This window comes from Epinephelus fuscoguttatus, linkage group LG20, assembly GCF_011397635.1.
Source record: "Epinephelus fuscoguttatus linkage group LG20, E.fuscoguttatus.final_Chr_v1".
Taxonomy (NCBI): domain Eukaryota; kingdom Metazoa; phylum Chordata; class Actinopteri; order Perciformes; family Serranidae; genus Epinephelus; species Epinephelus fuscoguttatus.
Window position 1 is genome coordinate 39,391,272 of NC_064771.1, and position 16,522 is coordinate 39,407,793.

The 16,522-nt window shown below is 40.9% G+C and overlaps 1 protein-coding gene across 3 annotated transcripts; it reads right to left on the minus strand.

Moving 5' to 3' along the window:
* Positions 1-1,299: 1,299 nt before the first annotated feature.
* On the minus strand, positions 1,300-11,034 carry dpysl4 (dihydropyrimidinase like 4). 3 transcript variants are annotated; one of them, XR_007448073.1, is made up of 16 exons: positions 10,833-11,034; positions 10,004-10,092; positions 9,700-9,884; positions 9,449-9,613; positions 8,849-8,910; positions 8,635-8,715; positions 7,768-7,836; positions 7,477-7,597; positions 7,053-7,209; positions 5,836-5,977; positions 5,152-5,236; positions 4,808-4,893; positions 4,542-4,721; positions 3,726-3,891; positions 1,602-3,597; positions 1,300-1,508 (listed from the first exon to the last, which is right to left on the minus strand). XR_007448073.1 is itself a non-coding variant. In XM_049562948.1 (15 exons), exons 1-15 carry the CDS (start codon positions 10,869-10,871, stop codon positions 3,506-3,508), a joined length of 1,719 nt encoding a protein of 572 aa, XP_049418905.1. In that variant the 5' UTR covers positions 10,872-11,034; the 3' UTR covers positions 1,300-3,505. The 3 variants fall into 3 exon arrangements, 2 of the variants coding, with proteins under 2 accessions (XP_049418905.1, XP_049418906.1); XM_049562948.1 differs by having other exon boundaries at positions 1,300-3,597; XM_049562949.1 differs by lacking the exon at positions 10,833-11,034 and having other exon boundaries at positions 1,300-3,597; positions 9,700-9,880; positions 10,004-10,077.
* Between the last annotated feature and the right edge of the window lie 5,488 nt (positions 11,035-16,522).

Genomic DNA, 16,522 nt, shown 5'->3' on the forward strand with positions numbered 1-16,522 from the left:
AGGGGGCGGGGCGCTGCAGCTGTGACATCACAGGATGAACAGTCAGAGGTCAAAGGACAGTGGTAGGTTTGGTTGATCCTCTGAAAGCTTGGTCAGATCATGGATGTGTTCAGAGACGATTCCGTCAGGTCAGAAACCTCAATCAGGTTAGGGTACAGGTCACATGGTACAAACAAATGTTGTCATGGTAACTACAGAGTCCCTGCAGGGACATGAGGGAGGTAAAACAGATAAAACCTTTGATATTCTCCTGAGAAATATTCAACCTGTTCTCATCAAACACTGAAGCTTCGTCACAGCGTGTGACTCTGACGCACCTGACGTTCTGTAGCGTCTGAATGAGAAACACTGACCTTTAAACTGACTCCGCCCCCAACGTAAACTCATCAACACATCAACGATCAGAGGAACCGCTGCCGCCGTCCGTTCACAGAATATCAATCTGAGTGTGGCACTGTAACACACTCAGAGAATCAGGCAGGGTCCAGGCTGATAGAGAGCTCTACAGGGGGACAGACATGTCTTTTTGATTTCGGGGTAACTGTGGTTGCTATGGTGGTTGCTATGGGCACTTCTATGACTGAGGCAAAAGAGCTCTGCATGTTTTTTGTATTTGTGTTGTCTCAGCTGTTCTTTAATTTGATTTGTGTTTCCCCAGCAGCCAAAGTGACCTGGTCCAACATCGGCCCAAGCTTGGCATGCTGGACGAAACAAGTTGGACCGTGTCGTGTTGCCTATCTCGGCTGAGTCAGGATGAATGACTCTTCAGAAGGCGACAAATTTCTTCTTCTTCTTTGGTTTTCAGACAGTCCAGATTTTCACCCTCCGCAGAGTTCAGTTCTCTGCCAAAGAATTTCTCAGGAGAATTTAAAAGTATTTGTTTTTCTCTTTCCTCCCCCACGTCTCCGTCAGGGCTCCACAGGTCTGAACTGACAGCAGGGATCATCGGCTGATGCCAAACACTTTAAACTCAAAGTTCAAAGGTCAGAATCTGATGCACATCATCTGATAAATGTGGAGCTGTTTGAGATGTGGCTGGGCTGAGGTCATGACGTTAAATCTACCAAGCAGCTCACTTGGTTTACCCATCTGTGTGGGCGGGGCCAGCAGGAGAAACACTAATGAGCATGTGCAGTGGGACGCTTCACAGAAACAAACCCTCAAAGCTGGAAATGTTTTGGCTGATGTGCCTGGTGAGAAAGTTCTAGTGAGTCCAGCTCGTGCGATTGGTCCGCAGAGAGAACAGGAAGGTTTTTTTGTTTGTTTGTTTTGGATATTTTGGGGGCGTGGCTTTGGGGCGGGGGCTACTTGCAGGCTGGTACTGGATTTATTAGCACCATTTAGATTCAGTTCATGATCTGAACCTGACAGGAAGTCGAACAGTGTTCGTCTGAAATTCTGTTTCTGACTGTATCAACGATTAAAGTTTATGAGTGAATCAAACCTTGGTCCTGACGGGTCCGACCCTGCAGTCCAACATCACGTTACTCCACCACACACGGACGTCACTACAGAACAACACAGACTTCTATCATCACAACAGTCTCATGTTTAAAGTGGGTCAGAAATACGAGATTGAGGAATGAAACTACAGAACAGACCTGGGGCCGTACTCACAAAGCGTCCTCGTGCTAAGAGTCCTGGTAAAGATTAAAGGTATTCACAGAGCATCTCAGACCTTGGAAGAGCTCCTACGGTGAAAACTGTTAGGAGTAGGGAGGAGGACTTTTAAGAGGTTTAAGAGTTTCTTACAGACAGCAGAAATGGTGGAAACACAAAAAGGTCAGAGAAATATTCTCCAAACGCTGAATGACAGTGAGTAAAAGAAATGCTACAGATTAGATTGATTTGATTTGTGGCTGATCTCATCAGGGATACACACACATTCCCACCTCACACTTTAACACCAGAAATAAAATGATCACTAAGTTATTTGACATACCTGTAAAAACACAACAGTGCAGCAGTGATGACTTGGGTCTGTCTCAGCCTTCACTACAGTGATCACACTAACAATTCCATACTTTGACTTATATGGTGACGCAGTTCATGTCATGTCCACTGGGTGTCCTCTCACCTTACAGGCTCACAAAAGGGTGTGCCTCTGAAAACCAATCACATCTGTTGAAAGTATGTGTCATACCTATTAACAGGGTCAACCACACCTCCTCGCTAAGATAAAAGTTTCTGTCCCTTCCTCGCTCTGAGAACTTTCCTAAATCACTCCTTACTAAAAAACTTTAGGCTAAGTTAATAGCTCTCAAAAGCTGTCTCAGAATGTTTGTGAATACGGCTCCTGGAGTCAACTCTGTCCTCTGAGGACTGTCCTCTGAGGACAGAGGATGAAATGAGGTTAATTTACAGTGAATGATGAGACCAGTAAAACCAGTAAACCCAGTTAGTGGAGTGAACTGGTTGTGTTCAGATGTCTGATGGTGAAGTGAGGTGAAAACTTCTGTACTGTTAATAAAAGACCACTAAAGGAAACAGAAGTATTTCCCAGGGTCATACTACTACCACTATTATCACGAGTACTACTGCTACTGCTACTACTGGTGCATGGATCAGAGACGTGATGATGGGGTGATGATAATGATGAGAGGAAATGATGTTGAGTACATGTGTGAAAGGGTTAAAGTAAGTACACATGCAGAAGTACTTCAAATGGCTGATTCTTTAAACCACATCAGTAACATTCTGTACTGGTTAAAGTACCACTGCTGTAGGATTTAGGACCAGGTGTTGGGTTGTAGTACGACTGTTGAGACATTCAGTACTACTTCAGTTAAAGTACAGTAGGTGCAGCGTTCAGTCTGAAGTACTGTTGTGACTGGGTTTACTACGAGATGTGGGGTTCTCATAGGATTCAGTAGGATCTGTAGGACTGTAGTTCTACTGTTTGTTCTACTGTTTATTCTACTGTTTGTTCTACTGGTTGTTCTACTGTTTCAGGGTTTGTTCAGCTTGATTCTGGGATTTAGTTTTAGGGTTTAACACTTGTTGAAGTACGCCTCTAAAAGGATTAAGTGGTAATTGTAGGATAAAGTACTTTTTGTAACATTCAGCACTACTTGAAGTAAAACATTTTGTGGGGTTTAGAACTTACTTGTAAGAGTGTAGTACTTGTTTTAGAAATGTACTAGCATGATAGCAAGATTTAGTAGTCCCTGAAGTACGACTGTTTTATGACGTAGTACTAGTTGGATGGTTGTTGTTTTATACAAGTAAAAGTACAAGTATCAGTACTCACTGTAGGTCTTATAACTGATAGTTGAGTTGTAGGGTTCAGCACTAGTTGAAGTACCATGACTGCAGGATTTAGTACTCTAAGTGTTTTCATAGTATTCAGTAGGAGCTGTACAAGTGGAAGCAATGTGGTGATTACTACTCGCAGCGGGTGGTTGTAGGGTGGAGCAGTAGTTATTGAAGCATTACTGTTTTAGGGTGTAGGACTGGTTGGTTCGGCTGTTTCTATTTAAAGTGACAAAAACTAAAAGTGACAGTTTTAAGATAAAGAGGTGATGTTGGATCGTCCACCAGGCGGCGCCACAATCCTCTGAGCAGAGCGACGAGGGATGTGGTCGTCAATCTGACTTCCTGGATAGGACAAGAAGAAGAAGAAGAAGAAAGAGAAGGAGGAGATAATGATCTGAATTAGTGCTGACATCTCATCTGCTCATCTGCAGTCCTCTTTGTGTGTGTGTGTGCGTGTGTGTGAACACTACCTGCCAGGGTGAATCCTGATTGATGGAGGTTTCGGAGGCTGGTCTGAGTTTTGGGACAGGGTGGCCCCCTGGTGGTCGGAGTGGGCGGGACCGATTTAGTCATGCTTATGACATCATGGACCGGACCATCGTAGTTTCCACGGGGGACGCCGCGAGCCTCAGCCATCTGAGACGAGGAGAGAAAATCTGACTCCTGACAAACTATCGATCAATAAACTGATCAATAATCAGTTAATAATAATAAACAATCAGCCACACAGAGGCTGAACCAATCAGCACCAATGACCTCCACCTGTAAACAGCCTGTCAGTTAACTTCCTTGTTATCACGCTGTCAGCTGGTTATCTGGTTAAACACTCAGTCAAGAGATCGACCGGTTGGTTGATTGGTTGGTTGGTGACTTTGCTGTGAACTCTGACTGGTTGACCTGTTTGTCAGGTGTTTAACTAGTTGGTCAGATGGTTAACTTTGTTATTGTGCTGTGAGCACAGATCGTCTCGGACAGCCAGCTGCTTTCCTGGTACACCAGGTGGTCAGTTAACCAGTTGGTTGTGTGTTTACCTTGGTGTGGACTTGGATCATCTTCTTAACCAGGTTAACCAGCTGATCAGGTGTTTAACTAGTTGACTGGTTAATCAGTGGGTCATATCCCTGCCGGCTCTGATCCTCTGTCAGAGTTTAAGATGGGTAACTGGTTAACCAGTCAGTTAACTGATTAGTAGTAGTTTGGTCACCTTGCTGCGGGCTCTGATAGATTCAGTTAGTTAACTGGTCAACCAGCAGGTCAGGTGGTTAACTAGTTATCCCGTCGATCACCTTGCTGCGGGCTCTGATCCTCTTGTAGACGGCGTCGGGAAAAGCCTTCCTAGGGATGAAGCGTCCTGAACCTTCTGTCACGTCCAGTTTTCCATCCTCCAGAACAATTCGTCCGCCGCTGATCACAACCGACGCCACGCCTCGAAACTCCAACCCCTCCAGGATGTTGACCTCCACCGTCTACACACAGACAGGCAGCAAGTTGAGGATGATGATGATGGTCAGTTTATGATGATGATGGATGATGAAGATCGATGTTTTGTTACCAGGTTGTGAGTCTTTGCAGAAACAGTTCGCGTCTCTTTTGGATTCCAGACGACGATATCAGCATCCGACCCCACAGCAATCCTCCCTGCACACAGGACAGTGATGTCATCAGACGTCATCACACATCATTAGATGTCTGAGCATCCTTGACAGAACATTCTATCATCTGAACACACACATCACAAACAAACATCACAAACATCACTGCCGCCGGCTCGATGCATGGATACAACAGAACGTCCTGAGGTGGACAGGTACAGGATGGTGCAGTTGAGGTACCACCTCAGACATGTCCTCTACTCATGTCCCAACATGTTGTCCACGCAGTGTCTTTGCCTTTTACCTTTGCGAGGGTAGATGTTGAAGAGTTTGGCAGCGTTGGTGCTCGTTACTGCAACAAACTCGTTCTCGTCCATCTTCCCCGTCGACTGCAGATAGACACCAGAGGAGAGATCGGAGTCAGCAGAAAGAAGCTGCTCTGTGAAATTCAGTCTGGTCATCACTGATGGAAACGTTCTGCTGATACAGTGACCTCATGTACAGATCTGTGTTTTATTCATTTCAGATCTTTGATCCTCACAGAAGGATCTCACTGTAACAGGTCTGTACATCAGCTAACATGAGGTCACTGATGGTCCTGATTCAGCAGGCTTACGTAATGTTAGCGAGGAGGCTAGCTCATAGGTTTGGGCAGTATCACAGTCTTATGGTATATCAGGATATTCAGAATCTCAACACAGTGATTTTAAAATAACAGACGCCCATTTCTCTCAGTGTGTGTAGCTCACATCAAGCACCAGCAGAGGTCAGTCTCAGGTCTGACTCTGAGTGTTGGGGGGTGGGGATAACATTACAGGACTGTAAACAACTGGCTGGCAGCAGCAGAGACAGATTTATTTTAACCAGCTGGAGACTGTTGGAACACTGGAACAAATAACCAAATCACTAAATAACTGAAGGACTAACAAGTCTATCAAGAACAGTTTAATGCAGTTGTTCACATGAAAAATACGACAACAGGTCTCACCACAGCTCTGTCCCACACCACAGACATCCTCTCCTCAATCCCGTTGGTTCCCTCTGGGATCAGAGTAAAGTCGTCTTTACCAACAGCCTTCTGAGCCGTGGAGAAACTGGCCTGAGCGCTGGACGTCACCTGGAGGTCTCCACTGGTGAAGAAACACACAGTAAGTACCTGCTACCATGCTAACAGGGAGGTAGAGTCATACTGACCATGCTAACAGGGGTTAGAGTCATACTGACCATGCTAACAGGGAGGTAGTGTCATACTGACTATGCTAACAGGGAGGTAGTGTCATACTGACCATGCTAACAGGGGTTAGAGTCATACTGACCATGCTAACAGGGAGGTAGTGTCATACTGACCATTCTAACAGGGGTTAGAGTCATACTGACCATGCTAACAGGGAGGTAGTGTCATACTGACCATGCTAACAGGGAGATAGTGTCATACTGACCATTCTAACAGGGGTTAGAGTCATACTGACCATGCTAACAGGGGTTAGAGTCATACTGACCATGCTAACAGGGAGGTAGTGTCATACTGACCATGCTAACAGGGAGGTAGTGTCATACTGACCATGCTAACAGGGGTTAGAGTCATACTGACCATGCTAACAGGGAGGTAGTGTCATACTGACCATGCTAACAGGGGTTAGAGTCATACTGACCATGCTAACAGGGAGATAGTGTCATACTGACTATGCTAACAGGGAGGTAGTGTCATACTGACCATGCTAACAGGGGTTAGAGTCATACTGACCATGCTAACAGGGAGATAGTGTCATACTGACCATTCTAACAGGGGTTAGAGTCATACTGACCATGCTAACAGGGAGGTAGTGTCATACTGACCATGCTAACAGGGAGGTAGTGTCATACTGACCATGCTAACAGGGGTTAGAGTCATACTGACCATGCTAACAGGGAGGTAGAATCATACTGACCATGCTAACAGGGAGGTAGTGTCATACTGACCATGCTAACAGGGAGGTAGAGTCATACTGACCATGCTAACAGGGAGGTAGTGTCATACTGACCATGCTAATAGGGAGGTAGAGTCATACTGACCATGCTAACAGGGGTTAGAGTCATACTGACCATGCTAACAGGGGTTAGAGTCATACTGACCATGCTAACAGGGAGGTAGTGTCATACTGACCATGCTAACAGGGAGGTAGTGTCATACTGACCATGCTAACAGGGAGGTAGAGTCATACTGACCATGCTAACAGGGAGGTCAGGTACTGTGGAGTTGAAGGATCAGGGTTGAGAGGCGGGCTCATGACAAAGGCAGCAGCTGTAGCCCAGTCTTTGGACCAATAGTGAGAGCCGTCTGTGGCCAGACTGGCTGTGATTGGCTCCCCGTACACCACCATACCTGAGGACAGAAACAGGTAGATGTTGGTGAAGGACTCTGTGCCACCCCGTGGTAGCTGAAGAAGACACACTGAGGAACTCTTCCTCCCTCAGATTCACCCTGATAAACTCTGGACATGCTGGTTGAGTCTTTAGAGTCTCATGGGACAGTCCCTGTGGACAGGTGGTGGTGGTGGTGGGGGGGGGGGGGGGTGTCACTGGGTGCCACATTTAATAAAGAGGTGAAAGTAAAAAATTGGATCATAGAGTCGTAGGAAGATGATGTCACCTTTCTTCCTGGCTTTGGCGATGACATCAGCAGCAGATTTGCTCATCACCTTGGTAACATACAGTGGACAGTTGGCCTGTTTGGCGATGGTGATGGCCCGATACACTGCCTCCGTCTCCACCTGGAATACAAGGTGTAATGACAGGTGTGTCACAGGTGCAATTACAAGTGTATCACAGTTGTGGTACAAGTGTGTTACAAGTGTAATTACAGGTGTATCACAGGTGTGGTACAAATGTGTTACAGGTGTAATTACAGGTGTGTTACAGGTGCTATTACAGGTGTGCGTACCTCCTCAGGGTGAGATAAAACGTGTCCTTCAGGTCCAGTGATGCCGACAGAAAGAAGCTTCTTCTGCTCCTGAAACAAAACAACACTTTAACTTTAAAACATGAACAGCTGATGGTTTGTGGTCATCATGTCACTGTACTGTTACTGTATCTGTAATCTATTACTATACTCTGTTACTATTACTGTACTCTGTTACTATACTCTGTAACTGTTACTGTACTCTGTAGCTGTTACTGTACTCTGTAGCTGTACTGTTAGCGTTACTGTACTCTGTAGCTGTTACTGTACTGTTAGTGTTACTGTACTCTGTTTCTGTTACTTTACTCTGTTACTGTACTCTGTAGCTGTTACTGTACTCTGTAGCTGTACTGTTAGCGTTACTGTACTCTGTAGCTGTTACTGTACTGTTAGCGTTACTGTACTCTGTAGCTGTTACTGTACTGTTAGTGTTACTGTACTCTGTTTCTGTTACTTTACTCTGTTACTGTACTCTGTTACTATTACTGTACTCTGTTACTATATTCTGTAACTGTTACTGTACTCTGTTACTGTACTGTTAGCGTTACTGTACTCTGTTTCTGTTACTTTACTCTGTTACTGTACTCTGTTACTATTACTGTACTCTGTTACTATATTCTGTAACTGTTACTGTACTCTGTTACTGTACTGTTAGCGTTACTGTACTCTGTTAGTTATTGTACTCTGTTTCTGTTTTCTCTGTTACTGTACTCTGTTACTGTTACTTTACTCTGTTACTGTACTGTTAGCGTTACTGTACTCTGTTACTGTTATTGTACTCTGTTTCTGTTACTATACTCTGTAACTGTTACTGTACTCTGTTACTGTTACTGAGTCAGGGCGTGTTACCTCATTGATGATGTCACCATTCTCAGCGTGGACCTGTGCGATAGCTCCGAGATCCCGAAGGACCCCAAACGCCTCGTAGAGCTGAAACCACAAAAACAGGAAGCAGATGAAATTTAATGACGAGGAAACACTGACACAAACTAACTGTGACTGATCTCAGTAAAACCAACAAACAAACAAACAAACATACACTGATGATGTCACTGCAGCTCACCTGAGAGTCTGAGCTCTGGTATTTGTCTTTGTAGGTCATGAAGAACAGGAAGGAGTTCACACCTGAGACACAACCAGGACAGGTGAGGAGCTACAGAGACACACAACACCTCCACTCCTCCATCTCTCCACTCCTCCATCTCTCACCACCTCCACCTCTCCAAATCTCCACCTCTCCACCCCTCCACCTCTCCAAATCTCCACACCTCCACCTCTCACCACCTCCACCCCTCACCACCTCCACCTCTCCACACTTCCACCTCTCCACCACCTCCACCTCTCCACACTTCCACCTCTCACCACCTCCACCTCTCACCACCTCCACACCTCCACCCCTCCACACTTTGACCTCTCCACCACTTCCACCTCTCCAACCCTCTACATCTCCACCCCTCCACACTTCCACCCCTCCACACCTCCACCTCTCACCACCTCCACACCTCCACACTTTCACCTCTCCACCACTTCCACCTCTCCAACCCTCCACACCTCCACCCCTCCACACTTCCACCTCTCCACCACCTCCACCTCTCCAACCCTCCACACCTCCACCTCTCCACACTTCCACCCTCCATGGGTGTAGTTTCACCCTTCCCCTGACCTTGATCTTTGACGAGCGTCTCCAGCTCTTCGTACAGCCCTTCGTGCCAGCGTGTGACGTCCAGGTGAAGCGAGAAGTCGCAGCACGCCCTCTGCTCTGCCGTCTCCTTCCACTGATAGAACGCCGTCAGTAAACTCGTCCCCGGCTCCACCAGCGCGTGGTCCACTGTGAAGACAAGTGTCAGTGTTAGGACTGCTCTGCTGTGACTCAGCCTGACTGATCAGTATTGATTAGGCTATTGGTTATCTGACTGATGGTGGTTGTTCCTCCGGACACAGCGGCACGGGTTCCGTGGTAGAAGTCGTCAGCCGGATTCAGGCCTTTCTGCGGAGTGAGCAGGTTGGTGTTGGCGTCAACTCCTCCGGGGATCACCAGCTGACCGTATGCGTCCACTGTCTTCACGCCAGACGGGACGATCAGATTCTCACCAATCTGTCTGATCAGGAAACAAAACAGGAAGTCTGATGGTGTCACAGACAGTGGGTGGGGTCTACAGCCTGAATAAAGCTGCTTCACACAATCATAAATCATCGTCAATATCATGATCGTATTTACTTGATGGTTCCGTCCTCCACGTAGACATCAGCATAGAATGACTGGTCGTCATTAACGATCTTTCCTCCTTTGATGATCAGACGGTCGCCCTGGAAACAGACACAAAGGATGCTGGGTTGTTTGAACATTTCAGAAACAGGAAGTCAAAGACGAAGTCGTCGTGGTTACAGCCTGACTGGATCTTTCATTTTGAAAGAACCTGATTGACGTGATTTTTAGAAGTCGATTGCGTTTCTGAAACGCTGCCATTCGTCATTAGGCAACATTCAGTGTAAATAAAAACAAACACTGACTGACACGTTTCACGGCTCCAAACCTTCATTTACAGATTATTGATTATTATTTATCTAATGAAACATCATTTATAATTTATATTTCACTGATACAGGGTAATGATGTCACACAGGTGAGTGATGATTGACAGGTGGTGTTGTGGAGAGATTTTAAATATTATTATTTCCATGAAGTCAAATGACAAAACAAGACAAAGCTGAAATGTTCTAGTCTTCCTGAACGCAACATGCTTTTAACATAAATCACATTTTCACTGGTTCAACCAATTTTTTTTTTTTTTTCAATAATCTGATCACTAATTAATAGATATAAAACCGAACCGGGCCGAGCGGAGCGGCTCTGCAGCAGCTGCAGGCTGACTGAACCGGGCCGAGCGGAGCGGCTCTGCAGGCCGGCTCGGCCCGGCCCGGTGTGGTTGTATCGGCGGTAACTGGCAGGCAGAGCTGCAGCATCCCGCCTCACCGGCCCACCGCTGCCGCTGCTCGCCCCTATCTCCCGGTCTGGCCCGGTCCGGCCCGGCTCGGGTTGGACCTACCGCGGGTCTCGCGCTGTTCTTCTTGGTCTGGAACGACATCCTGATCGATCTGTGATCGGCTGATTGATCCGTTCACACACGCACACACACATACAGCCTGCTATTGTTACCCCTGTCGGCTCTGACGTCACGCTGCCGACAACACACACACACACACACACACACACACACACACACACACACACACACACATCCGGTTTCCGGTGTGGAATTTCAAAGTAAAGTCCTGAGCGCCGGTTCACTGTTTTAACATCAGATTTCTTGTTTGTGTTCTGTTTTGTTTTTTTCATGCCAGAAATGTTCGTCTCACGTGATGTGTCTGTAGAAATGTTTCTACAGCTTCTGTCTCATGGTGTTATTTTGGTGATTTGTTTCCATGTTTCATTTAAAAATCTGCACTAAAATGAAAAGAAATGAAAACCGCTTCAATCTGTAATGAACAGTCCCTTAAATAAATGTTTGTCTGTGTGTTGAAAGCAATCTCTCACAGAGATAAAAAAAAAAAAAAGTTTGTAATTCGAAGTAAAAGGCCGCTGATACCACAGGTGAAATACTTGATTACTCGTACACCTGCAGGTCCTGACAGAGATACCTCAGTAAAAACACATAGCCTAGTGATTAAAGTTCAGACAGTCCAGTCAGACGTTACATATTTTACCATCATAAAGAACTGATCTGAAATTTAAAACATTCAGTCTCAACATGATGATGTTTCTCTGTTCTGTACCTAGAGGTGTAACCTGCATAGGCTTTTGTTTTGTCATCCCAGAACTAGCCTACTTAATTTGCCAGCTGCTTATTGGCTGTCAGAGGGCAGTGAGGAGAGGCAGTGATCTGACCGGTCTGTCTCTGATGTCCTCACTTTATGTCTAAAAAGAACTGAAACAACTGAGTTAAAAAAAACTTTTAACAGTTTCATCAGTGGCTTTTGACTGATGGTGTCATCCTGCAGATCAATATCTACTGATGATGTCATCCTGCTGATCAATAACTACTGATGGTGTCATCCTGCAGATCAATATCTACTGATGATGTCATCCTGCTGATCAATAACTACTGATCAATAACTACTGATGATGTCATCCTGCTGATCAATAACTACTGATCAATAACTACTGATGATGTCATCCTGCTGATCAATAACTACTGATCAATAACTACTGATGATGTCATCCTGCTGATCAATAACTACTGATCAATAACAACTGATGATGTCATCCTGTTGATCAATAACAGCTGATGTCATCCTGCAGATCAATAACTACTGATGATGTCATCCTGCTGATCAATAACTACTGATCAATAACTACTGATGATGTCATCCTGCAGATCAATAACTACTGATGATGTCATCCTGTTGATCAGTGACTGCTGATGATGTCATCCTGTTAATCAATAACTACTGATGATGTTATCCTGTTGATCAATAACAACTGATGTCATCCTGCAGATCAATAACAACTGATGATGTCATCCTGCAGATCAATAACTACTGATGATGTCATCCTGCTGATCAATAACTACTGATCAATAACAACTGATGTCATCCTGCTGATCAATAACTGCTGATGATGTCATCCTGTTGATCAATAACTACTGATGATGTCATCCTGCTGATCAATAACTACTGATCAATAACAACTGATGTCATCCTGCTGATCAATAACTGCTGATGATGTCATCCTGTTGATCAATAACAACTGATGTCATCCTGCAGATCAATAACAACTGATGATGTCATCCTGCAGATCAATAACTACTGATGATGTCATCCTGTTGATCAGTGACTGCTGATGATGTCATCCTGTTAATCAATAACTACTGATGATGTTATCCTGCAGATCAATAACAACTGATGTCATCCTGCAGATCAATAACAACTGATGATGTCATCCTGCAGATCAATAACTACTGATGATGTCATCCTGCTGATCAATAACTACTGATCAATAACAACTGATGTCATCCTGCTGATCAATAACAACTGATGATGTCATCCTGTTAATCAATAACAACTGATGTCATCCTGCAGATCAATAACAACTGATGATGTCATCCTGCAGATCAATAACTACTGATGATGTATATTGTATGTGTATATATTTAAGTAGCCTATATATTCCTGTATAGACTAGACTAGACTAGACTTACTTTGTACGGAAGTATATAGTATCTGTCTATATTTAAGTATATATTTCTGTCTATATTTAAGTATATATTTCTATATATATTTAAGTATATAGTATCTGTCTATATTTAAGTATATATTTCTGTCTATATTTAAGTATATAGTATCTGTCTATATTTAAGTATATATTTCTGTCTATATTTAAGTATATAGTATCTGTTTATATTTAAGTATATATTTCTGTTTATATTTAAGTATATATTTCTATATATATTTAAGTATATAGTATCTGTCTATATTTAAGTATATATTTCTGTCTATATTTAAGTATATAGTATCTGTTTATATTTAAGTATATATTTCTGTCTATATTTAAGTATATAGTATCTGTTTATATTTAAGTATATATTTCTGTCTATATTTAAGTATATATTTCTATATATATTTAAGTATATAGTATCTGTTTATATTTAAGTATATATTTCTGTCTATATTTAAGTATATATTTCTATATATATAAAGGTATATAGTATCTGTATATATTTAAGTATATATTTCTGTTTATATTATAGTATATAGTATGTGTATATATTTAAGTAGCCTATATATTCCTGTATAGACTAGACTAGACTATAGTATCTTCTTATATTTAAGTATATAGTATCTGTCTATATTTAATATAAGTATATATTTATATATATATTTAAGTATTTATTATCTGTATATATTTAAGTTTATATTTCTGTCTATATTTAAGTATATATTTCTGTCTATATTTAAGTATATAGTATCTGTCTATACTTAAGTATATATTTCTATATATATTTAAGTATATAGTATCTGTTTATATTTAAGTATATATTTCTGTCTATATTTAAGTATATATTTCTATATATATTTAAGTATATAGTATCTGTCTATATTTAAGTATATATTTCTGTCTATATTTAAGTATATATTTCTGTCTATATTTAAGTATATAGTATCTGTCTATACTTAAGTATATATTTCTATATATATTTAAGTATATAGTATCTGTTTATATTTAAGTATATATTTCTGTCTATATTTAAGTATATAGTATCTGTCTATACTTAAGTATATATTTCTGTTTATAGTATATAGTATGTGTATATATTTAAGTAGCCTATATATTCCTGTATAGACTAGACTAGACTAGACTTACTTTGTATGGAAGTATATAGTATCTGTCTATATTTAAGTATATATTTCTGTCTATATTTAAGTATGTAGTATCTGTTTATATTTAAGTATATATTTCTATATATATTTAAGTATATAATATCTATTTATATTTAAGTATATATTTCTGTATATATTTAAGTATATAGTATCTGTATATATTTTTGTATACAGTATATGTAAGTATTTAGTGTCTGTTTATATTAAAGTATATATTTAAGTATTTAGTATCTGTATATATTTAAGTACATATTCTTATTGACTGACTTGAGAACTGGGCTGGCCTCTCTGGGTGTGTTTTAAATTGGTTCCACTCATATTTAACGGGAAGAAAGTTTTTTGTTACTATGGGAGATCATGTATCAATCATGTACAAGACATATGTATCAATACATGAATTACCGTTTGGTGTTGCTCAGGGTAGCTGCTTTGGTCCTCTGCTTTTTTCACTGTAAATCCTTCCATGAGGTGACGTCATCAGAGAACATAACCTCAATTTCCATAGCTATGCAGATGACACCCAACTATATATTTCACTAGACCCAAGTGATGACCAATCCATCTGTCATCTAACATCTGGATTGGCTGCAGTAGACAAGTGGATGCAGACCAATTTTCTTAAATTAAATGGTGACAAAACAGAAATCTTATTAGTTGGTCCCCAAGCAAAACGGGAGATAATTCTTTCCAAACTTGACAGTTTGGCTGTGCAGGTTAAGTCTGAAGTCACGAGCCTGGGTGTTATCCTTGACTCAGACCTAAATTTTAAATCTCACATAAAGAAGGTGACCAAAACAGCTTTTTTTCCACGTATGAAATATTTCAAAGGTGCGACCATTCCTATCCCAACAAGATGCCGAAAAACTGGTACGTGCACTGATTTCAAGCAGACTTGACTACTGTAATGCTCTCTTCACCGGTCTTCCAAAGCAATCCATTGACAAATTACAATTAATTCAGAACTCTGCTGCCAAGATGTTAACTAGAACAAGAAAGAGAGAGCATATCACCCCAGTTTTAGCTAACCTTCACTGGCTTCCAGTATCTTTTAGGATTGATTTTAAAGTGCTTTTTACTTGTTTTTAAGGCTCTTAATGGGTTGGGACCAGCCTACATTACTAATTCTTTGTCGTTTGTCCTCTTAGATCCTCTGCTGCCGGCTTTTTAAATACAAACTACTCTAATAAGAAAATTGGCAGCTCAGCCTTTTTTAACTATGCACCAAAATTATGGAACTCACTACCCAAGGATATAAAAGATACAAGCTCTGTGAAAATTTTCAAACGACAATTAAAAGCTTATTTATTCAACATTGCTTTCAACTAACTGTCACTATTCCCCAGTTTTTATCCACATCCTACACATTTTTTATCTGCTTCCATACATTCTGCTGTTTTATTTTTATCTTTTATATATTATATTGTTCTTGGTTTCATTGTGCAGGATTTGCACTTGTGGTTTTTTTTTAAATTGTATTTGTCTGTTTTTATTTTGTTGTAAAGCACTTTGAGCTACACCTCCCTGTATGAAAGGTGCTATATAAATAATGTTTATTATTATTATTATTATTATATTATTTCTCTATATTTATAGTATCTGTTTATATTTAAGTATATATTTCTGTATTTAAGTATATAGTATCTGTTTATATTTAAGTATATAGTATTTGTATATATTTAAGTATATAGTATCTGTTTATATTTAAGTATATATTTCTGTATATATTTAAGTATATAGTATCTGTTTATATTTAAGTATATATTTCTGTATATATTTAAGTATATAGTATCTGTTTAAGTATATATTTCTGTACATATTTAAGTATATAGTATCTGTTTATATTTAAGTATATATTTCTGTACATATTTAAGTATATAGTATCTGTTTATATAGTATTTGTACATATTTAAGTATATAGTATCTGTCTATATTTAAGTATATATTTCTGTCTATATATAAGTTTATATTTCTATATATATTTAAGTATATCGTATCTGTATATATTTCACTGGAGTCGATATTTTAACTGAGGTGTGTGAAGATATTATCTGGATTTTGTTTCTCGGCGCTGTGTCTGTGAACTCTGACGAGGAAACGTTCAATTCATTATTTTAAAATCTGAAATCAGAATTTCATCAAAGTTTCAGCTCAAAATCAATAAAATGACATTTTCAAATATTTAATATTTGTTTTAAAGTATTTGAATATGAACCGACTTTATCTGATTATTTATTGATTAAACAGAGAAAAACAATCTGAAAATCAAAAGTCTTCTTTAACCTCTCTCTTGCCGTAGATTTCTCGGGCGTGTCCTGAGGGAAATACCACAGTCTGTCCTCCTCCTCCTCCTCCTTCATGG

Bases quoted from the DNA above. Each gene is read 5' to 3' on its own strand.
- dpysl4 (XM_049562948.1), bottom strand. From the start codon at position 10,871: ATGTCGTTCCAGACCAAGAAGAACAGCGCGAGACCCGCG. The intron at 7,210-7,476 runs GTGACATCATCT...TTCTGTCCTCAG, and splicing joins CGCCAAAGCCAGGAAGAAAG to GTATGGTGGTGTACGGGGAG. The intron at 3,598-3,725 runs GTAGTGTTCACA...TGTCCTATCCAG, and splicing joins ATCAGGATTCACCCTGGCAG to GAAGTCAGATTGACGACCAC.